Source organism: Myxocyprinus asiaticus, chromosome 14 (genome assembly GCF_019703515.2).
Source record: "Myxocyprinus asiaticus isolate MX2 ecotype Aquarium Trade chromosome 14, UBuf_Myxa_2, whole genome shotgun sequence".
NCBI lineage: Eukaryota > Metazoa > Chordata > Actinopteri > Cypriniformes > Catostomidae > Myxocyprinus > Myxocyprinus asiaticus.
In genome coordinates this window covers 26,752,353-26,778,222 of record NC_059357.1, presented here as the reverse complement: position 1 = coordinate 26,778,222, position 25,870 = coordinate 26,752,353, and the positions used below count along the sequence as shown (strand labels likewise).

At 39.3% G+C, this 25,870-nt stretch overlaps 2 protein-coding genes and 1 pseudogene across 4 annotated transcripts; 1 reads left to right on the top strand and 2 right to left on the bottom strand.

Annotated features, from left to right (window-relative positions):
• Positions 1-1,304: 1,304 nt before the first annotated feature.
• Positions 1,305-3,926, bottom strand: LOC127451837 (uncharacterized). Its single transcript, XM_051716811.1, has 2 exons — positions 3,707-3,926; positions 1,305-3,573 (listed from the first exon to the last, which is right to left on the bottom strand). The coding sequence occupies exons 1-2, from the start codon at positions 3,902-3,904 to the stop codon at positions 2,497-2,499; spliced, it is 1,275 nt and encodes a 424-aa protein (XP_051572771.1). The 5' UTR covers positions 3,905-3,926; the 3' UTR covers positions 1,305-2,496.
• Positions 3,927-9,007: 5,081 nt separating this feature from the next.
• On the top strand, positions 9,008-21,369 carry LOC127451839 (max-like protein X). Of its 3 annotated transcripts, none has more exons than XM_051716813.1 (8): positions 9,008-9,064; positions 9,930-9,969; positions 10,177-10,266; positions 10,429-10,538; positions 11,289-11,391; positions 11,499-11,598; positions 12,695-12,896; positions 20,018-21,369. In XM_051716813.1, the coding sequence occupies exons 1-8, from the start codon at positions 9,023-9,025 to the stop codon at positions 20,072-20,074; spliced, it is 744 nt and encodes a 247-aa protein (XP_051572773.1). In that variant the 5' UTR covers positions 9,008-9,022; the 3' UTR covers positions 20,075-21,369. The 3 variants fall into 3 exon arrangements, with proteins under 3 accessions (XP_051572773.1, XP_051572774.1, XP_051572775.1); XM_051716814.1 differs by having other exon boundaries at positions 9,011-9,064; positions 9,933-9,969; XM_051716815.1 differs by having other exon boundaries at positions 9,011-9,064; positions 9,827-9,969.
• Positions 21,370-21,564: 195 nt separating this feature from the next.
• Positions 21,565-23,905, bottom strand: LOC127451551 (homologous-pairing protein 2 homolog; annotated as a pseudogene).
• Between the last annotated feature and the right edge of the window lie 1,965 nt (positions 23,906-25,870).

The window sequence follows — 25,870 nt, the reverse complement described above, 5'->3', positions numbered from 1 at the left end:
CTGCTTACTAGGTCCTAGTGGTGGCCTAGTCTCAGTTGCCTCCGCTTCTGAGACAGTCAATCCGTGCATCTTATCACGTGGCTAGCTGTGCATGACACCGCAGAGACTTGCAGCATGTGGAGGCTCACGCTATTCTCCGCAATCCACGCACAACTTACCACGTGCCCCATTGAGAGCGAGAACCACTAATCGCAACCACGAGGAGGTTACCCCATGTCACCAGGCCAATTTGGTTGCTTAGGAGACCTGGCTGGAGTCACTCAGCACCCTGGATTCGAACTTGCGACTCCAGGGGTGGTAGTCAGCATCAATACTTGCTGAACTAACCATGCCCCCTGTAATTATTGGTTTTAATATTTGCAACAGCACACACACACACGCACACACATATATACATATAATGACATATCTATTTAATATCAAATTAAATATAAGCCTAGCTAAAGATACATTGAACAATTAGAAAACTAATAAGAAATGTTAATATAAACAACTTGTAAACAAGTTGTTTATATATATATATATAGGGCTGGGAACCTATTAATTTTTTAAAACTAATTAATTGCACAATTTTCTGTAATTAATCACGATTAATCGCAATTAAGTTATGGTACATTATACATTACAACAAACATTTAAAAAAATAATCATAAATATATTTAATTTATACATTGTCTTAAAGAACTTGCAAGAAATTGGTAAGTCATCATTTATTATATAAATAAAATATAAATAAAAATGTTCAGATGTTTTTTTTTTTTTTTTTTTTGCAGATAAAGTTAATTAGACAATTTTACAGGTATTAATTTTTGATACAAGTATCTGTATACATGCCATAAAATCAGTCGACATGCTGACATCTTAGGGTTATTGTTACAGTGAGATTGCTCCTCACTGTTAGGAAAGCATGACACTGTTATTAAAGTTATGCCCTGTTATGCTTTTTGGGATTTTACCTTTAAAAGTTATTCTCTTCCACAGACATCACTGCTCATGAACTACAAGAAATGGCTGGATTGTAGTCCAGCCATTTCTTCCATAAAGTATCTACGACACTATGTAACACATTTGCATAATGCCCGCCTAAGAGCTACTTTGGCCCACAGGCCACGGCGTTGTTGGAGTCCACGATGGAGGATGGTACGTTTTCTTATGTTAACTCTATATTCTGCTTGAAAGCTTCACTTTAATTTTTGGAAAGCTTGCTTCTAAAACAACCAGGCAAATTTAACTGTTACACTTGTGTAAAATCACCATGCAACAACTGCTTTATGCAGCACAGTGAGCTAGTAGCTAACAGCTAGCGGTCGTTTTATTGTAAATGGTCAGTAACTTTCTTGAGTTGTTGTTGCTAGTTTGTTTCGCAATAATTTGTGCAATACAAGCAAATTGTACAAACTTTGTTTCAGATTTCTTGAGTGATCAGGGTTCTTTAATAAGAGCCCCTTCTTCTTGTAATGACGCCTCAAGTTTCACGTCGGTGCTTGCAGAGTCAACACCAGCACGGCCTCCAACACCACCAACCTCCAGCACCAGCATGACACTGGAGCCTGTGGTCACAGGTATGAAATATGGCTAACACTCACAGCTACAAATCATATTTTTAGGTTAAGCTTACCTAATGCTTGACTCATGACCATTTGAATGCCTGTAATAATATAGGATATATCATGAATTCCACCATAAATACATTATTTCTAGCTACTGCAACTTTGTGATTAGTTCAAACTGTAGATCATTTAAGGGATGTTAATTGACAGTTCTTTCATAAATGGATTGATATGTGATCAAGTTAGCTGTATTGTAGTCACAACAATTGTTTGTCACAGTAACAACCACTAGTTAATGTAAAAAATAAAATAAAAAAAAACCCAGTTAACCACCTCCCATTTCAACTTTTTCTTAATTTTTGTTCAGGCAAGAGGAAACGGAGCCTGCACCAACATGAGCATCTTTCTGTCCTAAGAGAGATGCTTGCAGCTGACATTCAACAGCAGGAGCTGAACCGGGCACAGAGGGAGCACAGTTTGCAGATGGCCATTGATGATGCCCGGCAAGCGAGGGAGCTTGAAGCAGGCTTGAGGACGGAGGAGAATGCCCAAACGGCTGCATTCAATCAAGCCTTCCTCAGCATCATGGGGAAGCTTGTGCAGGCAATGAGTGGCCGGCGAGAACAGGACTCTCTGCCCCTGGACTAGACCCCCCGCCTTACATGCCTTAATGCAAATATTTTTGTTTTGCACTATGTACATTTGCATATTCTACATTTGTTGTATAAACATTTTAACATTGAAATCTTTGTATTTATGTGTCTTATGTATATTTTGTTCAATAAAAAAAAAATTCACTGGTCAAACATGTGTACTTAATGATTTCATATTTCATGTGCATGTAATGTACCAAATGATAAAAACCTGTTTGATAAAAATGCAAAAAAACAAAAAACAAACGTTTATTCATGATCAAGACACTTGACAGGACAGACTACATGAATATTTAGCTATTCAAGTAACGCATCAGACCCTCACGTACATCCCTGCCCTCCTCCTCTACAGCCTGTGCCAGTGCCACCACAGGCTCTGCTGCTGAAGGTGAATCCCATTCATTCTCATAGGCCTCTCCATGACTCTCACAAAGGTTATGTAGAGCACAGCATGTCAGCACCATAGATTTCACCAGTTTGACATCACAGTCATTTCTTTTCATAAGGCAACTCCATCTTCCTTTTAATCTATCAAAAGCATTTTTAACCACTACACGTGCTCTGCAGATTTTCATGTTGTAGACCTGCTGTTCTGCTGTCAGCCGTCCAGTGTCAGGGAATGATTTTAAGAGCCAGTTCTGCAAGGGATAGTCAGAGTCTCCTAGGATGTAGTAGCCAACATTCACCCCACCAATGTTCCTGGTGTAAGCTGGTATGTGGTTTCCACTGCTTGCAAACTCCCACAGTGTGGACGGTCTCAAAACACGAGCATCATGCAGGCTTCCAGGCAGTCCTGTGAAAACATTCCAGAAAAGTCCCTTTCCATCGACAACACCTTGAAGAATGGAGTGCCAGCCTTTACTGTTGAAAGAGTCACAGTGATAGTTCTGTGGTGCTATGATGGGTATGTGTGATCCATCAATAGCACCAATACACTGTGGGAGCCCCCACCTGTTCTCAATGTAGGCAGCCATTTCTTTAAACTTCTCCTGATCTGGAAAACTAATTTGTTCCGGTACCAACAACGTCTCTGCTGCAGCGCAGAACTCCTGAACACACCGGCACACAGTTGTTATGCTTACTCCGAAAAGATGCCCAACACTTCTGTACTCAGAGCCGGTCGCAAGCTTCCACAATGCGATGGCCACTCTCTTCTTTAAAGGTACACACACGCGGAAGTTTGTGTCCTGTCTCTCCATCGCTGGACGCAGTTTGTTGCACAGGTAGGTTAATGTTTCTTCGGACATTCTAAAGTTCTCCACCCACTGAGCGTTTGAGAAACCGGGAACAATCACATCCCACCATTCAGAAGCTCGGCTGAAGGCCCAGACAGACGGACTGTGGCGGCGACTTTGCAAAAACTGAAAGACCTGAAACACACAGAATACGCATTTCAATACGTAATATTGGCAGCTAAGTTCATTCTATGCTTTGCGACAGTGGAACGTATAGCGATTGAGACCCTAAACACATTGCTTTAAGCTAGGTGGCAGGTTAGCTTACCCTCGTGCGTCGTCTTTGAGCTAACACAGTGATGTCCTCGTCTGCGCTTTGGTGTATGATTTCCCAAACTCTTCTGTTTTTTTTAGCTGTATTTTGTCTTGCTGCCGTCAGCCTCTTTTCAAACAAAGTTTGTCGTCTAGCTGTGAAAAACAGCCACATGCCGAGGGTCAATAACACCATTCCTTCGATATCCTCCATTGCACCTTTGTTGTGTGTTTGTGTCGCGATTAAGATGATGTCACGGCAGTAGAGGCGGCGCAACTATGACGATTATCCTATAATCCCACCCACGTTGAAGCGGCACTAAACTGCAGTAGAAAATAGTGATGGGCATTCCGGCTCTTTTCAGTGAGCCGGCTCTTCGGGTCAGCTCACCAAAAAGAGCCGGCTCTTTTGGCTCCCAAACGGTTCTTTAAAAATTGTTTTTGTATTTTTTCAAGTCAAACAGTTTGCGATAGTTTGACTATGATTGGTGTTAAAACAATTTTAATTAAATTATTAAATGAAATCATAATCTACCTTAACCACAATGTATTTAAAAATGCATTGGTTTGCATTTGCATTTAAATTAAAACTTTTTATGTATATAAACAAAGTACATATAAATCTAACCATTCAAAACGAATACAACCTGAACAACATAATAAATTGGCTTCGCCCTCCCTCACGCATCTTTGGTTCATTGGTCGAGACTGCGTGTCTGATTGACAGGAACAACAGGTGAGGCTGTTAGTCTGAGCAGACAGTCAGAACGAATATGTGTGCGCTTGAGCATTTAGGCCTATATTATTTTATTTATTTTTTCGTTCTTTGAATTTGTTAATTCTATTCATTTAAATCTTTTGATTATTCATATCTTAATTTTTTTTACAAATATTTTTATAAATAGATTCGGCTCTTCTGATATACCAGCCAGCTCCAAACGTTCCCCTACAAGAGCCGGCTCGTTCGCGAACCACCCATCACTAGTGGAAAAGCAAGCTCAGAAAAGTAAAGTGAGCAGAGCTGAGTCAAACCGTAACGTGCAGTGGAAAAGTGCCTTTTAGTTATAGCAGAGGCTAGGATGAGTTGGGTTAGTGTTGTCACCATGTCGAGAAGACGCTGTTTTCTTCACTGCAAATGCAAAATCTCTTTGTTTGGACTTCCAAAGGCAGATGAATTGAAGTATCAGTGGTTAATTACTTTTTTTTTTTTTTTTACTACTATTCCTCAGCAGTACAACAACCAATGCTGGATTTTCAAGTCGGTTACTCCTGAAAGATGGTGCAGTTCCCATTTTGATGATACAGTCTGGCGCTTATCACAACCTGCAAGTATACTGGATTATTTGTGGATTTATCTGCTACCAAGAGTTCAAATGTGGAGTTTGTGTTGTAGGTACGGTGTACACCCAGTGCACAGCTGTAGGCCTCTGCTAGCTAATGTTATTGTGTTGAAATAGTTTTGCTAATCAGCTGCGGGCCCACTTTTATCTACAGTTGTGTAGAATTATGCAGATTGTTTGTCATTCTTACGATCATGAATAGTGATCAAGTGTGGAGATGGATTTATTTTTATAAACGGTCATTTTACGTCTGCAATCCGCGGTAATGCTCAGCTAACTTTTTATGTAATGTTATTGATTTGGTAAGGGTTTACTATTCAGCTGTGGGCCAGCTTTTACCTAAAACTGTGTAACAAAATGGTCGATCTCAAGAGTCTTACATAATTATATAGTGAAAATCTGTAATGTTATGGCTGCTATCGGTAGTCCATGGCTAACTTGCTCACTCTAATACACCCGGTAATGTCCAACCGGGAGTAAGCATCTGTTCTCCGTTCACAGCTCAGCCGAAAAAAGTTCGGCTACACCCATTCCAGCAAAAGATGACTAACTTAGGAGCCGTTTACATGACAATGTTTTCAACTAAAAACGGAAAACTTTTTATGCGTTTTGGCTGTTTGTTTACACAACAACGGCATTTTGGGGCTTGAAAACGCAAACTTTTGAAAACGGGTTTCAAAGTGCACGTTTTTGAAAACGATGCCGTTATGGTCTCTGTGTAAACATACAAAAACGCGAATTTGTGAAAACGTTGACGTCATGGGCACGCGTATTACGTGTTCAGTCTATAGACATGCACGCTTCAACAGGAAGCAAGTACTTCAAAACAACGCGCAAGACATTCAAAACTGCAATGGCGGACTACAGGACTGTGTTTGACGCTTCTCCAGCAAAGTGCAGATTTACCTGCATCACTACTACGACCAGCGATCGCCATCTTCATTGTTTGTATTCACCGCTCTGTGGAAGAATGCTTATGTGCGCAGGCACGTAGTGTTTCTTTACAAAGTGACATCGCCAACTACTGGCCTGGCATGCATAATACAGCGTTTTTAGTCGTTTTCGCGGATCCATGTGAACAGGGATTTTGACAACGTTGTCGTCAGTACTCGAAACTTTTAAAAAACGCAAAGGAAAAACTTTTCCATTTTTAGTACATCGTTGTCGTGTAAACATACCCTTAGATGCACTATGTGTCTTTACCTGAAGCTTTGTTAGGTTCACAATAATCAGTGTACTTGTAAGAAAGCTACTAAATTAAAACTTACCACTGTGAAATGTCCTGCTCAAATCGTGCTTGCGAAGGTGATTCAGGTCGATCAGCTTGTTCGTCCAAACTTTCATTATTGGACTCGGGCTCGAACTGGTACAGCAAAAACCAACGCCACTGTTTCCATAGTTACAGCAGTGTTTACAGCTGCTCACGAAGACTCGGGAGCTGAAACTCTTTATGGTAAGGGGCGTTACATTTCCAACACACGCTCTACGTGGTTGACCAATCGCAACAGACTAGGCCAGCTGACCAATCAGAGCAGACTAGGCTTTTCAGAAAGCGGAGCTTTAAAGAGACAGGAGGTAAATCAGAGCGGGGAAAATAAATGTACAGTATGAGAAGAATAATGTGTTTTTTGAACATTAAAGCATGTAAACATATTCTAGTAGACCCCCAAAATAAAATTATGGACCTGTAAATTAGCATAATATGGGCTCTTTAAAATGCATTTAAGAGCAAAAAAAAAAAAGACTTTTCCAGTGGACTTTGTTTAATAATAGGATCAAATGGGCAGATTCAATTCATATCAAGCTTTATTGGCAAGATAAAATTAAGTGTACTGTACATTGCCAGTGCATTATTAGACACTATATATATATTAGCCCAGTCTGTTGTGATTGGTCAACCGCTTAGAGCATGTGTCAGAAATGTAACGCCCCTTACCATAACCGAGTTTCAGCTCCCAAGGCTTCCTAAGCAACGCATTCCTGAGGTGGGAATTATGCAAATGTGTTACATAGTGACATAGCTATGTCACAAAAGTAATGACTGGACTGCAAACCAGGCGTTTCAGACAGTTCAGGAGCAGTATTTTCTGTGAGAGAGAGTAACTCCCTTTGGCGTGGACTTTGTGCTTTGTAACTTTGCAGACCTTTTACATGCACAGACAGCTATATTACACACTAAAGGAAAGGTAAAACACCAAAAAGCATAACAGGGCCTTTTTAAATCCGCTCCCGTGTTTATAATGCCCGGGACACACGTTGCGTGTGACGAAACATGCACTGCTCCACACAATTAGTTTCTGTGCATGTTTCTTAAAATGTATATATGCCAATTAGCCACAGAAGTGGGGAAAAACATTAGTGAAGTTTCAACCATTGTACTAAGGTACCTGGGTTTGTTTCAGACAGGCAGCAGGGGCCATGAACCCGCCCTCACGCTATTCCCAACCGAGACACTTTTCTCCCATCTCGCGAAGGCTCAGGAAGGGGGAAAAACGGATACTGCATTAATTGCGTTAATTTTTTTAACGCGTTAAACAAAAACTATTATAAATTTCCCAGCACTAATATATATATATATATATATATGTCTATATTTGACACATACCTCATTGCTGCTGGGAGTGCCTTGTTCTCCTCTTGGAAGTGACTCCTGAACAAAGGCTTCTGTCTTGTAACATACATTTGGTGGTTAGTAATAATAATACATTTTATTTATAGGCACCTTTCAAGACACTCAAGGACACCTTACAACATAGAGGTAAATCAATAAAATACAAAGCAAACATACAAACATAAAAAACACAAACATACAATTATATATATCTAAAAAAAAATCAATCAATCAAATCAATAAAAGCTATTCTAAACAAATACGTTTTAATCTGAGTTTTAAACTGGGAAATAGAATCCAACTGGCGAATATGCAGTGGTAAAGAATTCCATAATTTCGGCGCAGAACAACTAAAAGCCCTAGCACCGAAATAATTAAACATTTGGAACAGTCAGTAAGTCTGCAGAAGATGATCTTAAAGAACGTGAAGGAATGTATAGTTGAAGAAGGTCTGATAGATAAAGAGGAGCCAAATTATGACGAACTTTGTAGGTGAGCAACAAAATTTTGTAATGGACACGATAACGAACAGGAAGCCAGTGTAGTTGAAAAAGAATAGGTATAATATGGTCAGAAGTATGTGTACGGATAACAATCCTTGCAGCTGTGTTCTGAATTAACTGCAGTCGGTGAAGTTGTTTTTCAGGAACACCAAATAAAAGAGAATTACAGTAATCAATCTGTGATGGTACTAGAGCATGAATAAGGACTTCAGTACTGTGTTGAGAAAGTGAAGAACGGAGTCTAGCAGTGGGGTCTGGAGGGAAATAGGGAGATACCTTTCAGAGAAAATTCCGGAGAGTCCTCCATTTCCTTATTATGGGAAGGTCACACTTGAATTCAGAAAAAAAAGAACATTTTTAAATATCAACTGCAACAACAGCATGAAGTCCAATTTAATTTCTTGAAGTGGTAATAAAGTACTTACAGAGGTAAGATCAAAAGGTGCACCCAAGACAGTGTGCAGAGCATACTGAAAAACAACAATAAAAACAATTTCAAGAACAGTTCAAATTGCATTAAAAGTACTATGCGAATATGTGTTTACAGTATTGTATATGCCAGGTTAAACACGATCCATGCTCTACCAGTTGAGCTACAGAGCTCCTGCATTTCAACTGGTAGAGATAAAGGATGATGGTTGACAATGTTTTGGGTTCTCAGGATATGCATACATTTATAAGTTAATAGACTGAATGCACTGTAAGTTGTTTTCAATAACAGCATCTGCCAACTGAATAAACGTAAATGCATGTGTCCTTAATCTTTCTTCCAACAGATACTGATAAAGCACACCAATTACAGGTTTTATATCTCGTCATATCAGACGACGGTCTCTAGGGGGCGCAGTTCGAAACATCCCGTCATTGTTTATTCTAAAATGACGGAAAACAGCGCGTCGCCGGAGGACCCCTGGCTCAAAGTAAGAAAAACTAATCAAATAAAGACACTTGATTTTTCACTACTTTCCTCTAAATCGCCATTGCAAAGTGATTTTCTGTTCATCTGCGTAGGGATTATAATGGTTGCTTTCACTCTCTAGTTCAGATGGCTAGCTGTAAAGCTCAGCATATCAAAGGAATAATTATCCTGCCGCCCACATGATTTAAACTTTAAAATGCCGTTTATTTAGCAGTGATATAGACAACAAATCACGGCAAAACACAGCTTAAACTGTTATGAGGTTTAACTGACTTTTGTAGCTGTTGAGTGGAAACTATGACAGATGTGTGCTGTGTTAGCATGTTGGCTAGATTGATTCTCTCTGGATGTCTCAAAACTTAGTGAGCTGCCTACCTAGACAGCCTTTTTGGGCTTTCTCAAAGGTTAAATCCAGTGCTTATGATGCTCCAAAATGCTGTCTAGATAGGCAGTGCTACTTGTTTTGAGACTCATTCCCTGTATTTGACCATTCAATACATTTGTTCTCTTGTTCCAGTGCAATTTGAGTTGCAGCTATATTCATTCAACAATAAAATATGCCCTGATTTCCACTGGCTGTAATGACAGCTTGACAATATGACTGTGATTGCTCAATCAGAGGGGTTGGAGAAATATTATGCATTTATTTTAAATATCACCTCTTGGTGGGTTATTTGGGACACATCACTGTAGGGTGTTAGCGGTGTCCTATATAAAGGTATGACAAGACAGGTCAGGCTCTTTTTGCATGTGTGATTATCAGTTGGAAGTGAAGTCTGGCTGGCTTTGAGATAGATGGGAACTTCTCAGCTGTATTTGACTGTTCTTTTGTTTGACTTGCTGCATTGCTAATCACCATGTCTCAGCAGACAGACAGCACTTTCAGCGACAGCGGCTTTGACCACAGTGAGTAGCTGAGCTATAAATTATTTCAGAAAGTCTCACTATGGTGTCATAGAATTACAGTTTAAATATACAATGGAAAAAGTATAAAGACATAAAAAATCTTGAGATGTTATTCTAAAACATATGCAGTAATTAGTCTTAGTGTTTTTGCATTGATTTTTATGTTAAAATTCTTAAGACTTTTTCCACATGTATCCATTCTATTAGGCTTCTTTGCAGAGAGTGCTCGCAAAGGAAGTCTAGTGTCAAGAGCCAACAGCATCGGATCCACAAGTGCCTCATCAGTTCCAAATACAGGTGATAATGCCTCTGATCTACAGATATCTCATTTCAAATTACATGTTTCCCGCAGTATCCTTTATTCAAAAGTTAATTGTTTACCAGTATTAAAAATAACAAGATGCATTAACTTGCTGCCAGTAGTAGCTAAGGGACTGTTTTTCTTTACTTTCGGTTCAGATGATGAAGACAGTGACAACAGACATGAAACCCCCTATAAGGAGTCTTATAAAGACAGGAGGAGACGGGCACACACGCAAGCAGAGCAGAAACGAAGGGATGCCATCAAGGTAAAAATGACAGGCAACAAAATCTTTTGTGGTTTCATTGGAGCCTTAAGCCTAGTTTACATTACACGACTCAAGCTCGTCTCCTTTGTTTTGAGTTGGCGACTGGTCTGCAACGAGAAGTCTCGGATCTCACGATGAATGGTCATGTTTTATTTTCAGAGCCATTCTTTCATGTTTGTTGACATGTTATCAAGAATAAACTGTGCGAATTTGTGAATGAATTTTGTTGTCTTAATTTTAAGATGCATTTTGGGCGATCTTTAAAAAAAAATTAAAAAATGGGATGACACTAAAGGCAGCTGTACAATCAGAAAATGTGAAAAGCGAATGCATGAACGTACTGCACTAAAATGACTCAGAATTCTGCTCTAAACATCATGTATGTTTACTTTTTTGCACTTTATTATCATTCAGTAAAACGCAGACAGAAAGATTGATGTATGTCCTCATGAAATCAGAGACTCCTCGAAATCCGAACACAAGTAGTGAAAAGAGACAACCAGGTGTAACGGTGATGTCTCCCTCACCCAAAACACATCTTAATACCAGTGTACACATGGCCTCGGTCAGGGACGAATGGTCGTGTAGTTAATACTACAATCCTGTAATGTGTGCACCAGCACGATGAAAAACAAGACTGTGAGTCACAGGGAGCCAACTGCAAGTCGTGTAGTGTATGCTTGGCTTTGCAGATCTGGTTTGTCAGATAGTGTTGAACAGATGTGCATGCTTGAATCTCTGTCCCCACAGAAAGGTTATGATGATCTGCAGTCTATAGTGCCCACGTGCCAGCAGCAGTCTGAGTTTGCCATGGCCACACAGAAGATGAGCAAATCTACAGTCCTGCAGAAAAGTTAGAACCACAAAACATGAATATCTAGTTCTTGTTTTGAAAATTTCAAAATGTATTTTTGCCTGGAATGGAATAGCTCAGCAACTTTTGCGTGTGTGTGTTTGCAGCAATCGACTACATTCAGTTTCTCCACAAAGAAAAGAAAAAGCAGGAAGAGGAAGTTTCCACACTTAGGAAGGAGGTGATGGCATTGAAAATTATGAAAACGTAAGTGGTTGGTTAAACAATATTCAGATGTGGCCCTCAGACGTCATTAACTGCTTAAGTAGGCAAATAACATTTTAAGAGGGTCAGACAAAGTGTATAACTCTAGTATATGCAATGATTTTGCTCTGTCAATCATATGATACAGTGTATATTACAATAACGTTATTGTATTATATTATGATATAATGTATATTTTCTATATGCTTGGTCAATTGTAGATTTAAGAAGTTAGTTTTTACTCACTTAAATTCTGTTAATTGTATATTTTATACAACTACAGAATTCTGTATTATGTATTACAATGCCATTTTTCAGCCTAAGCTTTTGTCCTGATTCCTCTGCAGTGCTGTGTTTGGTTTGGACAGAAGTGGCTAGTTATACACCGATCAGCCACAACATTAAAACCACCTGCCTGTTATTGTGTAGGTCCCCCTTGAGCCGCCAAAACAGAGCCAGCCCACATTCAGAATAGCATTGTGAGATTATATTCTTCTCCCCACAATTGTACATAGCGGTTATCTGAGTTACCGTAGACTTTGTCAGCTCGAACCAGTCTGGCCATTCTTTGTTGACCTCTCTCATCAACAAGGCATTTCTGTCCACAGAACTGCTGCTCGCTGGATGTTTTTTGTTTTTGGCACCATTTGGAGTAAATTCTAGAGACTGTTGTGTGTGAAAATCCCAGTAGATCAGCAGTTACAGAAATACTCAAACCAGCCCATCTGGCACCCCATGTGACTCTACCCTCCCTAGCAACTGGGCCAATTTGGTTGCTTAGGAGACCTGGCTGGAGTCTTTCAGCACATCCTGGATTCAAACTCTTGACTCCTGGGGTGGTAGTCAGCATCAATACTCACTGAGCTACCCAGGCCAAATATTCTCGACTTATATCTTGAGTTGGAAATGAAGAAGAAATTTCGCAAGAAATTTTTGTGAATCCGGACCCTGGAAAGCTAATCTGATCTGTTAATTTAGACTGTAGCTGAAGAAGGTCACTTAGATTGGACAAGACAAGGACAACCATGCAGCTCCGAGCACCATTATCACACACACACCTATGTTTCTAACACATCATACGGTATGTGATGTTTTTCAGGAACTATGAGCACATTGTGAAGGCCCATCAGAATAATCCTCAGCAGGGCAGCGAGCAGGTGTCAGATCAGGTGAAGTTCAGCGTGTTTCAGAGCATCATGGACTCTTTGTTCCAGTCCTTCAGTGCCTCCGTCTCCGTCAGCAGCTTTCAGGAGCTCTCTGCTTGTGTCTTCAGCTGGATCGAGGAGCACTGCAAGCCCCAGGTACTTCCCAAAGTGCACATGCTCAAACATTTAAGGCCTATTCATACTGTCTGAATTCACATCAAGATGCAAAACAATACACCAATGATGAATTCAGGGATCCCACATTTGAATGATGAAAATTCTGCATCAGTCTTTGTGTGAATAGTTCATAGTGTATTCAAGATATTGTTTGCGAACATGTTTGTTTTGTCACATCAGACTTGTGCCATGTATCACAAAGAAAGCTGAACACACTTAGGAATTGGTTTTAGTTAGACAAAACCAACCAAATCTTATCAGGCTTATGGTTAAGTGGTATTAAGACGCTGTTTATCAACTTTCTATACCAGCTCTGAGTTTGATCCTATAATTAACCGTGTTTTGAACACCTGTCTCTGCAAATGTTTGCTTAGTCTCGTGTAGCCATACCAGTGACTACGGCAAAGGTCTGGGGTCTAAAGCCACTTCAATTGGCCAAAGACCAACAGGAAAAGCTATCTAACTGACATGTAAATCGACCAATCACAGTAGATTTTGTCAGTACAGGGTGTTTAGGAGCAGGATTATCGCAGATATATCATACCATAATAAAAGACCAACATGGGGAAATAAATAATTTATATAATGGCACGTGAGTCACTGCGAGTGACTGCACAGAAAACACATGGAAGAATTGCAGAAAATGTGTAGAGATTAGGGTTGCGCGATTTACTGGTACTAACGAAGTATCACAATACCAAGAAAATTAAAATGGTTTGATATCATCTTGTTGCTAATTTTGGTACCATATTACAGTATGCTGCCATTAGCAAAATTATCTGAGATGTGACCAATTTTAGATTAAATCAATGACAATTTGAAAATTAAAAAATAAAAACTCTGGATATGGCAAAGTGTGATCATTAAACAGCAGGAGAATGTAATTTAATTAAATAATATACTCTCACATGCACTGCATGCTACAGAATGAACAAGATGTGCTGCTCTGCTCTGTCGTATCAGTCACATACAGACACGCATGTGCACACACTCACACAAACGCAGCACACACTGCTGGTGCTTAATTTTTATGCAGTGTGTTTAGAGTATAAACGGTTGTTAACACTTAAATGAACTCCTCCAGTGCTGCTCAGAGATTTCAGCTCGAGAGTTGCGATGGGTATCCCAGCATTAATGGGAAACTTGATATAACAAACCCGTCAAAAACAGGAAGAACTCAAAGGTCTATCAAAATAAAAGTCCTGCTAACATGAAAGCGCTATTCAAATGAATGCGTGAAATTGAAGACAGAAAAATATAACTACTGTATACAAATGTAACATTCAAAAAGTAGCAATAATACTCATAATAACAGTTATGTAGTATTGATATTATTGCTGTGTAATATCATGTACAGATGTATGTGTAGGTTATCAGACTCTGCAAACAGTATAATTTCAACAATGACGAACCCGGCACTAAATTCAGTAAGGTTCTTCTCCAGTATGTGGAGCCTATATGTAAATAGGTGATATTGTGGACTGTCTGTTTTTTTTTCTTTTTTCTTTTCTTGTATTTGTCTGTTTTATTGTTTGTGTTTTGGACCGTGTGTGTCCTTAATAAAGCTTTAATAATAATAATAATAATAATAATATTATCATCTGTAAGCAATATCACAAATGCAAGCAACCTTGTGGCACAAGTAATCAGATTTTTTTTTTTCATTAATACTGTGAAGCTCTGTTGTGCAGCATTTTATTTTTTGTTAAAATTTGTTTTAATTATATTTTTATTTGATTAAAACTGTATGTATCAATTTGATTAAACACCATTTGCTCATATCATTTAATTAAAACATTTAACATGGAATCCAGAAAAATTTAAACAGAAAATGCATAATTTGTATCTGTAAGACTTTATGCAGTTCTTTTAATCGTCATTTTCTGTGTAATTTCATAAAAAAATCAGAGGCTTTTTATTTGTTGATTATAGTATTGATTTAGTATCGATACCGAGGTACCAGGACTGGAATTGTACCGAAGCCAAAGTTTTGGTCTCGGAGCAACCCTAGTAGAGAGTCTGTGTACAGCACAGAAAACCTCATTATAGAGAATTTCAAAACAAAGCAAAAATGCAGCTCTGCTTGTGGATTCCTCCTTTACTTTTTGCTCCGTGCCACAAATGAAAGATATCTTTAAAAGATTTGATATCACTAACCTGGCAAACTTGGGCAAATTCTGTGATTTTTCATCCTCAAAAGCTCTCATTCTTTTAACGCTGAACCTTGTGAACACGATTCGACTTCCAGGCAGACTGAAAAAAGGTCCTGTGTCCGTCTACACACAGAAGTTCCATTGAACCAGCCAATCAGATTTGCACTGACTTGATCGAGAAAGCCTTTCAGTTTTGTGTGCTATAAGCATCAGACAGTTAGTGGATGTTCCGTCTGAGGCTGAGATTAACGTTTGCTAAACTAGCTTTATTATCATGTAGCGTAGAAACATTGACTCAATGTATATCAGGGATGGTCAACTCTAAATGTGGCAAGGGCCACATTTTTTCTCCTTTCTACCAAGGGGCCGGATTACAAATACGCACTCCACAATGTTCACCCCTTTTACTCAATTTCCTCAATATTGTGGGTAATCTATGCATGACTAATGCAATGTAAATAGACATTTTTATATAGTTAACAAAATCTTTAAAAGATAAAGATTTTATAAACTATCATTTTTATTTAATAATATTTATAAAAACTTACATAATTATTGTATAACTTGCAAATTTACTAAAACATGCAGTTCAAATGTACAAATTCATGTTCAGTTGAAAAGCAATATACTTCATAAACTTTCATTTTCGAGAAAATTAATCTCATTTGCATTGTCAGTACATTTGCAACAAACACATAAATGAACAGACATGGATCGTATTTTTAACGTTTTCATCCCCACCTCATAAAACAGCTTGGGTATTAATTAAAGTCTAAATATTATCGGCAAAATCCAAATATCTTCAAAAACAATACTGAATACAAGAACATAACATTTCAGTGCATTAATACAAAACATTTCAGCACCACACCAGACCCGGCCGCAACCCACATGCACATGGATCGGACTTGTTAGTCTAGCACATACCATAGATGCTCAATCGAATTGAGATCTGGGAATTTGGAGGTCAAGTCAACACCTTGAACTCTTCATCATGTTCCTCAAACCATTCCCGAACAATGTGTGCAGTGTGGCAGGGCGCATTATCCTGCTGAAAGAGGCCACTGCCATCAGGGAATACCGTTGCCATGAAGGGGTGTACATGGTCTACAGCAATCTTTAGGTAGGTGGTACATGTCAAAGTAACATCCACATGAATGCCAGGACCCAAAGTTTCCCAGCAGAACATTGCCCAGAGCATCACACTGCCTCCGCCGGCCTGCCTTCTTCCTATAGTGCATCCTGCTGTCATCTCTTCCCCAGGTAAACGACACACACACACTCGGCTGTCCACATGATCTATAAGAAAACGTTTTTTTATAAACGACCAGGCCACCTTCTTCCATTGCTCCATGGTCCAGTTCTGACACTAACGTGCCCATTGTAGGCGCTTTCAGCGGTGGACAGGGGTCAGCATGGGCACTCTGACCGGTTTGCAGCTACGCAGCTCCATACACAGCAAGCTGCGATGCATTGTGTGTCGTGACACCTTTCTATCATGGCCAGCATTAAGTTTTTCAGCAATTTGTGCTATAGTAGCTCTTCTGTGGGATCGGACCAGATGGGGCTAGCCTTCACTCACCATGCGCATCAATGAGCCTTGGGTGCCCATACCCTGTCGCCGGTTCACCGGTTGTCCTTCCTTGGACCACTTTTGGTAGGTACTAATTAACCACTACATACCGGGAACACCCCACAAGATCTGCCATTTTGGAGATGCTCTGACCCAGTCGTTTAGCCATCACAATTTGGCCCTTGTCAAAGTCGTAGATCCTTACGCTTGCCCATTTTTCCTGTTTCCAACACAAGAAATTCAAGGACTGACTGTTCACTTGCTGCCTAATATATCCCACCTCTTGACAGGTGTCATTGTGATGAGATAATAAATGTTTTTCACCTTACTTGTCAGTGGTTTTAATGTTGTTGCTGATCAGTGTACATTAGCGTGTACTAACTGCACTTTGCTCAATTTACCTTATAAATGATGAACAAGTGTAAGATGTTGCATGCTAGAATCCGACTGTGATCCGCAAGTCTGCTTAGAACAATAATCATAGCCTGAATGCAGTCTTTACATAATTCCTTTTTTAATCAAACCTCAGTCTTGTCCGAGGGGCCGCCAGTTGCCCATCCCTGATGTATATTATTTAATAAAAGTGAATGTTTATCATTGACTCTGTAAATCTCCCGGGGTGCCGACATGTTTGCGTGATGTCACACCTTGAGTTGTAGATTTCCGCATGAGTTTCCAAGTTGTAAGTCCAACTTAAAGTGTCATTCCATTACACATTTCCCAGTAGGAAGTGGGAATATCCAAGTTAAATGGAAAGCAGCATAAAAATAATCACAGCAACAAACTCAGAGTGCAGCGTGATTTTTTTTTTTTTTTTTGTCACACACCAGGCGAGTTTTTCCTTTCAAACAGCTAGATGGAGCGCAGCTGAATGTAACAGAATGAAGGGTCTTTAAAACTATTTTCACATTAACATGGCGTTTTAAAAACGTGATGGTTATGGCATCTCCGTTCAAGCCGACCACAGTTTGCAAATACACGGTTCAGATAGCCGTGATGAAAACAGTGGTGCGTGCTTACTAAGAAAATTATGGTAACCTGAAGGAAGAGCAGAGAAAAGTTCTTTCTGAACAGATGCATGCATATCGTATATCACTCTGTCCCTAGAGCAGCTTTGGGACTCTTTGATCACTCTCTGGTTCATCTTCTACCAACCTACAGGCAGAAATTAAAATCAACCAAGCCAGTAGTAAGGACTGTAAAGAGATGGACCAATGAAGCACAGCATGAACTACAAGCCTGCTTTGATTGCACTGATTGGAGTGTTTTTGAGGCTGCAACCAAAGACCTGGACGAGCTCACAGATACTGTTACATCTTATATCAGTTTCTGTGAGGATATGTGCATTCCTACTAGGACTTATTTAAAGTTCAACAATGACAAACCGTGGTTTACAGCAGAGCTCAGGCAGCTTCTTCAGGCCAAAGAGGATGCTTACAGGAGTGGGGATAAAGTCTTGTACAATCAGGACAGGAACACACTGAACAGGGAAATCAGAGTGGCTAAAAGAAGATACTCTGAGAAGCTGAAAAACAAGTTTTCAGCTAACGACCCTGCATCAGTGTGGAATGGCATGAAACAACTCACAAATTACAGTACTCCTACCCCTCAACCCTGTAGGGAACCAACAACTGGCTGACAACCTGAATGTGTTCTACTGCAGATTTGAAAGGCCCAATCTCACACCAGTGGCGATTTTAGGGGGTGGCCTGTGGTGGCCTGGGCCACCCCTGAAATCTCACTGGCCACCCTGTGGCCACCCCAGGACTGACTGGTAGTTCATCAGCACAAGAACGAAGAACCAATAGAAACACCTGTCAATCAAAGATGACATCTCAGGTCATTTGTTGATTTAGAGCCACACTGACCCAGGGTCAGTTTTATATTTCTGACCATTATAGTAGTGGTGGGACTGAAGCTGTGTGAGCTTGGTCTGTGTGAGCACACTCACTTGATTCAGTAGAATCAAGTGAGTGTGAAACCAGACCAAAGCTGCGGGGGGCACCGGGAACAATCGCACTCAGAATCGGAGACCCACATTGGCCCAGCAGAGGTTGTACTCCCTTCGCCAGCTGAGGAAATTCAACCTGCTTCAGGCGCTGCTGATACAGTTCTACTCAGCAGTCATTGAGTCAGCTACGAAATCAGACATCGGAAGTCTACAAAGGACAGTTCGGACTGCTGAGAGGATTATTGGTTGCCCCCTGCCCCCCTTCAAGAACTATACACTTCCAGAGTGTGGAAAAAGGCTGGAAAAATCACCCTGCCCACTACCTTTTTGAACTGTTGCCTTCTGGCCGACGCTTCAGAGCTCTGAGCACCAGAACCGTCAGGCACAGGAACAGTTTTTTCCCTCAGGCTATCCATCTCATGAACAGTTAAATTGCCCCATTGAGCAATAACTATGTGCAATACACAGTTTAGTCTTTCTTATATTTATCCAACACATCCAACCTTTTCTGCCATTTGATTCCTCTGAGAGAGAAAAAAAAAAAACATTTGCACTGTACATAACAGATTGTATTAGATTTGCACTATCCATGTGTATGTGTGTGTCTGTACGTATGTGTATAATTATTTTTAATTTTTTATTATCTATGTCTTGCTGCTGTTTTAGTATTATTTTTGTATTGTACACTGGAAGCTCCTGTCACCAAGACAAATTCCTTGTATGTGTAAGCATACTTGGCAGTAAAGCTGATTCTGATATAAATAAATAGTCTTAATTTTTTAAAAGGTGGGAGAGAAAACTTCCAGTATCTTTTGTTGTTGACATCAATAACAGATTATGTCACTTGAAAACCATGAACACAACTATGCAAGATAAAAGAAAATCTGACCCAGGGTACATTAAATACAGGTTACATTTTTTAATATGGTGGGTCAGAACTTGATGTCTAATGTAAAATCTGGGTCTCAAAGCAAAACTAGTTGAGAACCACTGGTCTAGATTTTCCATGAATAACTTTCTGTCTGTTTCTCACAAAAAGCTATCATATGGTTTCAGAAGACTTGAAATACAGATGAGTAAGGCCCCCATTCTTTGTTAATGAATAGAAAAAAGCAACCAGTAAAATTCTTTAATATTTCTCCTTTTGTGTTCCACAGAAGTCAGTCAGTCATATGGGTTGAAATGACATAAGGATGGGAAAATAATTACAGAATTTTCTTTTTTGGGTGAACTATTCCTTTAAACACACAAAGCACATGTCATAAATATTCATAACACTCTACTCAAACCAACTCGGATATGCACCTGCACCCGGAAACAATCACAACACAAGTGAGCTTCAGACAAAACTTTGTGTTCTTTTATCACTGCCACAGGTTTAGATAAACTCGCAGACTAACCTTGTTTTCTGTGTTGTTGACAGACGCTGCGAGAGTTTGTGGTGACTGTGCTGCAGCAGGTGAATGGGCAGATGTACTGAAGCTCTGGAGCCGTCTGTCTGCTTGCCTCTCAGATTTAGGGTGTGACACCCTTGTACCCAGCTATTATCCCATTCAAAGAACACAGGAACTGTCTCTCTTTCACACACACAAACACACTATACAGCAGGGCTTAAGCACACCAATGGACGGGTGCATTCAAGAACTTGCTTTAGATAAGTTACACAAGTATTGATGATATTGTGATAGGTATTGGGAGCTTCATGTAAAGTGTTTACAGTCAAGTGTGGAATGCAGTTTTGTCAGACCGGTTGTCATTTAGGTGAGGACTTTTAATGGTGAATTTTTTGTCATAACACTAGTAATTATAAGGATAATACTACATGTTAGCATATTTGCTGTTTTCTTACATACCTTCAGGTGGTTCAGAAATTAAATCTTTATCAAGGAGGTTTGGGTCATATCGTATACAGGGTGAGAAATCTATTCAGAGAAGGTTGAACACACCCCAGTTCTAAAAAGTGTGAGGTGTGAAATATGTCTGTCCCTCATGGTCATATTGGAAACCAGATAGCTGTCTTTTATGATTAAGCTTGGTGTGCTGCATTCATTTATCTTCTAGCCTCATGTTTAAATCATTTCCCATAGCACATTTTTACCTTTGCGTACAGGCTAGTGCTCGAAAGGGGAGACAGTGTGATGTATCACTGTCATGTATGTTATGTTTGTATCTTTTATTTGTTCAGATCAGTTGGTTTTTATGCCTGAAAATCAGCTGAAACAGCTGTCCTCTGTGCTTTAATATATTAAAGTTAAGCAACGCTGAGCCAAGTCTAAGGTTCCTAAGTTCCCTCTCCTTGGGATACTGTGACCAAAGATTGCAGTATCTACGCACAAAGTGTGAAAGACAAACCTCTTATTTTCTGCATGTGTAGCACAATTTTCAGTGTTCTATTCTAAATCTATGTTAACGGTTTGAGACTGTGATCAGTATGTTCTCACAATCACATCCATGCGTGGTAACAACTTCATGTGGTTTGACTACCCAAAAATATTTAATGTATGTTAATCAGACAAAGGCATATTGAGAATTAGAACTAAAGTCTCAGGAAAACTTTTTTCTGTATCAAGACTTTTAAATAACAGATGATTGTACAATCACAGTTTGACCTGTGCTGGAAAAAGGGACATCTTATATTTTAAGCCATAATGTGAGAAAGAGTATGTCACTCTGAGCTAAATAATACTTTGTGTTTTTGCATTTCTGACTTCAAGAAAATCTTAAATATTTTTGTATTTTTGAACTTTTCATTCATAAATAAATTATGTTCAAACTTATTTACAGTACATTTTTCTTTCTCATCATATATTTTATAAATATATTTTTTTTAACAATGCAGTTCTCTCAAAGTCACAGAATCCTCTACCTCACTTTCCAACTGCTCCAGATGTCTGGTGTCTGAGATGTTCTAGCTACTAGCATCCCAGCAACTGTATTCATGGCTTCTGAATTCAATCAATGAGTCCTTCATCAGATGTTAGGCATTGTCACTTTGTGGTCCTCATCCATTTCAACCCCAGCCTCATCCTGATTTCAAACACATACACACATTGAAAAGGCTCAGGTAGGAAACATCAACATTAAAAAAAACATGCTGACAGGTAATTCAGAGAGTATTACTTGCAAATGCAATGGCTCAGTGGTATTCTCTTGTCCGATAATACAAGATAGGAATGACTCGCCAGAAACTGCTTCTTGCTCTTTGGGTAGCCCTCCAATATAGCTCCAACCATATCAGAAACCTAGCAAGTAAAGTGAAAATGTAAATTTCTGATACTTTTGATATTACATTTAAAACTGTGTTTGGAGTATCCTTTCCTATAATAACATAAACAGTTTATACACTCATTAGGAACACCTATACACCTACTTATTCATGCGATTAATAAGTCAATCGTGTGGCAGCAGTGCATAAATTCATGCAGATATGGGTCAGGACCTTCAGTTAATGTTCACATCAACCATCAGAATGGGGAAAAAATTGAATCTCTGATTTTGACCGTGGCATGACTGTTGGTGTCAGACGGGCTGGTTTGAGTATTTCTGTAAATGCTGATGATCTGGGATTTTCACACACAACTAGAATTTATTCCGAATGGTGCAAAAAACATCCAGTGAGCAGCAGTTAAGCGGACGGAAACGCCTTGTTGATGAGAGAGGTCAATAGAGAATAGCCAGACTGGTTCAAGCTAAGAGAAAGTCTACGGTAACTCAGATAACTACTCTGTACAACTGTAGTAACAGAATAGCATCTCAGAATGCACAACACGTTGAACCTTGAGGCGGATGGGCTACAACTGCAGAAGGCCACATCGGGCTCTTTTTTAGGTCCATAGTGTTCCTAATAAAGTGCTAAGTGAGTGTATATTATTTTTACAAGAGACTTTCAAATAAAAGACACTCATCAAATAAGTACAACCGAATTTCCATAAACGTGATCTGAATATCATAGGTTATGTACTGCTATCGCAATTATGCTTTATATTTTATTGTTTTCAGTCAGTCAACCATTAGCAAAGATAACTGACAATGCAAATAATGTTATACCTAATACTGCAGTGTCCATTCATAATAAAATATGGTGCTGAGGACAAACAAATGGCCATCTTAGGCATGAATCGGAAATAAATGCACTTTCATCAAAGCATGCCTTACGGCTGTATTGATCAAAATAAAGTGGCACAGAGTGCATTTTGTTGCTGGGTTGAACAAAAGTTTTTATGGATCATTACCAATCTCTTCCTTTTTCTCCACTCTTTCACATACGTCTCTCTCTCTCCTTGAAAACCTGTGGGGCAATACATTTAGGTCAATCAAATGAGCATATCATACTGTTCAGTTTCACAACACAATAGTCTGCATAAGAATCAACACTGACTATGGATTAAACCATCCTTAACGGTGGATTCAAGATTCATTTAATTTACATTTGTCATATGGCTAAAATCTAAAGCTAAAAAGGCACCAGGTCCTAATTCAAGAATGCTATGAGCAGCAGTGATTTCAGACCTTCTCCCTCTCCTCAGGGGTCACATGGTTTGTGGCTGATTTGATTTCATTCAGGCGCTCTCTGTAACTAGATCACTCCTGCAACTCATGGATTGTGCCTTCATCTCTGCTGTGGTTAATGAGCTGTTTAGCTCCTTCAGCTCTGGACAGAAATATTGATTACATTTTTTTCTCTTTTTACAGCAGAAAACAAGTCTTTTTTCAACTGAGCAGGTGTGTATGTAAGAAGCCGATACATCTCATTAAGCTCAGCGTCACTCACATCGACAAACCGCGACTGAAGGGACGTCAGAGAAAACACGCTTGCTTCAGCAACATAACGAAGGGCAAACTCTCTTCATCCTGTTTAAATTGTGTCAGATAGTGTATGAGGAATTAGACCAACCTGATTTGCAATGTAGGACTTCTGCTTGCCATAGGCTTTCTCTTGTATCTTTCCTTCCTGGGCCAGTTGCTCCGTGGCTTTAACCACTGCCTGTGTAAGCGCAGAGAAACACACTGTTCCTTTGAAATAATGTGGTTTAACAGTGTTAACGGTCTTTAACGTCATACAAACGTCCACAGACACAGTAAACATCACTGTGGGTGCATATTTAACACACGGTTATTAAATGGACCGGTGTAATCAAAACAGAATTTGTCTTTAGAAATGTGTAATGTTGTATTTTACCATTTTACCCAAACCACACTGTTTTTGTAGGTTGGTAAAGACATCTTGAGCACTATAAGGTCTGTTTTTCTCATTCAGGTAAGCGAGGATCTGTGCTACACCTGTTTGTGAGGGGGGAAAGATGGAAATCATGTATACTGTAGCTGACTTTATTTAAAGGTGCAATATGTAACATTTTTCATGTAATATTCGCTTCATTAAAAAATGAGCCCTTCCCGGACTTCCTAGGTTGCCTATTAAAGCCTGTAGACTGATTTTCATGCGAAGGGAGCGGGTCGCTTTTGCCAGGAAAATCCAAAGGATGTGACGTTTATGCGCGTTCCCGAGAGTCTTGCCTCAGTGCTTTCGCTATTCAACAGCGACAACAAACTGCAACACTAGGTAATGTTATCTTAGAGATGAAATCCAGCACAACACCGACTCCTACATAAACTCAGAGTAAGCCAAAAAAAAAAAAACATTTATCTACTGAATCCCGTCTGGCTAACTGTGAACCTGATTGTGGTCGAGCGAAAACTACTGTGAACATCGGCGGGCATTTGATTCCTGTTTTGGGGATCAAAACCGACCCTGAACTGGCGTTCTTCTTATTGGACAGGTAAGCTTACATAACTGCAAAGCATGTGAAATATAGTGCCATAAGGATTGATCTGTGTAATTTTAGCTAACTTGATCTTGCCTGCTAACACTGATGAATTGCAAGCTACCTTGCTTCGTAACTTTCAAATAATTTCAACGATCTTCTCTTTATACTAAAAGTCAGGTTAATGTCAGTGTTAATCTGTAATTATTCAGCAAGGTAAACTACAATAACACATGAAATAAATGCTAGACAATGTTCAAGATAATGCAAAAAGACACATTCATTAGTGTAACGTAACTTGGTTATACAGAAAATATATACAATCTATTATTATAAAACAATAGTGCATCGATATATCAAAATGACAGTTGTAATGGAATCACATCAATACTGAATTGTGTCGACATATTTATAATGTACAGTCTATTTTATAAACAGTTACTGTCATCATCCACCAAACTGAGCTAACAGCTATTGATAAAGCTGGCTAGCTAGCTAATGCCGACATAGGCTATCGTATAAATGCAGTCAATGTATCATGCAATAAAAAGTGATTACTTCAAACTACAGTGTTGCATAGTCAGATCTATATCCACACTTTGTTTTAGCCCCATTCCAGCACTGGAGAGTCAAATATAATATACAGTCTCAAAGTTTGTAGTAAAACAATCATAACTGTGTAATTTTAATTATGCTACCTTATCTGTCATCATGATGCAAACTTTAATACAGTGAAAAAGACACTCTATTAGCATAACATAAATATATATAAATAACTAAAAAATTCCTTTTGAATGTTCATGTACTAAAATAAAATATTTGATGCCATGAGTGTACCTTCATTTACTATTACTATTATTTTCAATGGCCATGGAAAATGAAACAATGTGATAACAATTTTACCTAGTCGCAAAAAGTAGTCCGTTAATTTACCTGATGAACTTTCACCTTTTGCTGACACTTTATGCTTCGCAGAGCTAATGTGTGCTTCTAAATCACTTGTGTCTTTATTAGCAACTGACACATAAGTGCCAGCTTTACATGTCATACATTCTGCTTCCCACGGATCTCGACCTGGACGAAAGCATGGGAATGTTTTGTGCAAATCTTCTGTAATTTTGCACTTTCGTTTGGGCATTGTTTCCACTCAGCTGTCATTTGCTGCTACTGTCAAGCAACTGTTTGATGCCGAACACAACAGCGGAGAGATTGACAGGCAGGAATTTGGCCAATAGTTGCTGCAAGCCTCTTATAATCGACCAATTGGTGTGCGAGAAGGCAGGACTTATGAAGAGGGGTTAAAGCAATGCAAATATGCGCACACACAATGAAGTATTAGACCACACACAATGAAGTATTAGACCAGATGCACGCAATAATGCAACTAAAGCCAAATCCCGGACATTTTCGCAAATATAGAAATCCCGGCCGGAAAAAGAGGACGTATGGTCACCCTATGTTATACAGCTTATGAAAAGCCATCTAGAGTTTGGTAGTCATGAAAGAATAATGTC

Excerpts from the sequence above, each read along its gene's own strand:
- LOC127451837 (XM_051716811.1), bottom strand. The coding sequence starts at position 3,904 with ATGGAGGATATCGAAGGAATGGTGTTATTGACCCTCGGCATGTGGCTG. Across the intron at positions 3,574-3,706 it reads CTCAAAGACGACGCACGAGG|GTCTTTCAGTTTTTGCAAAG; the intron begins GTAAGCTAACCT and ends TGTGTGTTTCAG.
- LOC127451839 (XM_051716813.1), top strand. The coding sequence starts at position 9,023 with ATGACGGAAAACAGCGCGTCGCCGGAGGACCCCTGGCTCAAA. Across the intron at positions 11,392-11,498 it reads ATCTACAGTCCTGCAGAAAA|CAATCGACTACATTCAGTTT; the intron begins GTTAGAACCACA and ends GTGTGTTTGCAG. Across the intron at positions 12,897-20,017 it reads AGGAGCACTGCAAGCCCCAG|ACGCTGCGAGAGTTTGTGGT; the intron begins GTACTTCCCAAA and ends TGTTGTTGACAG.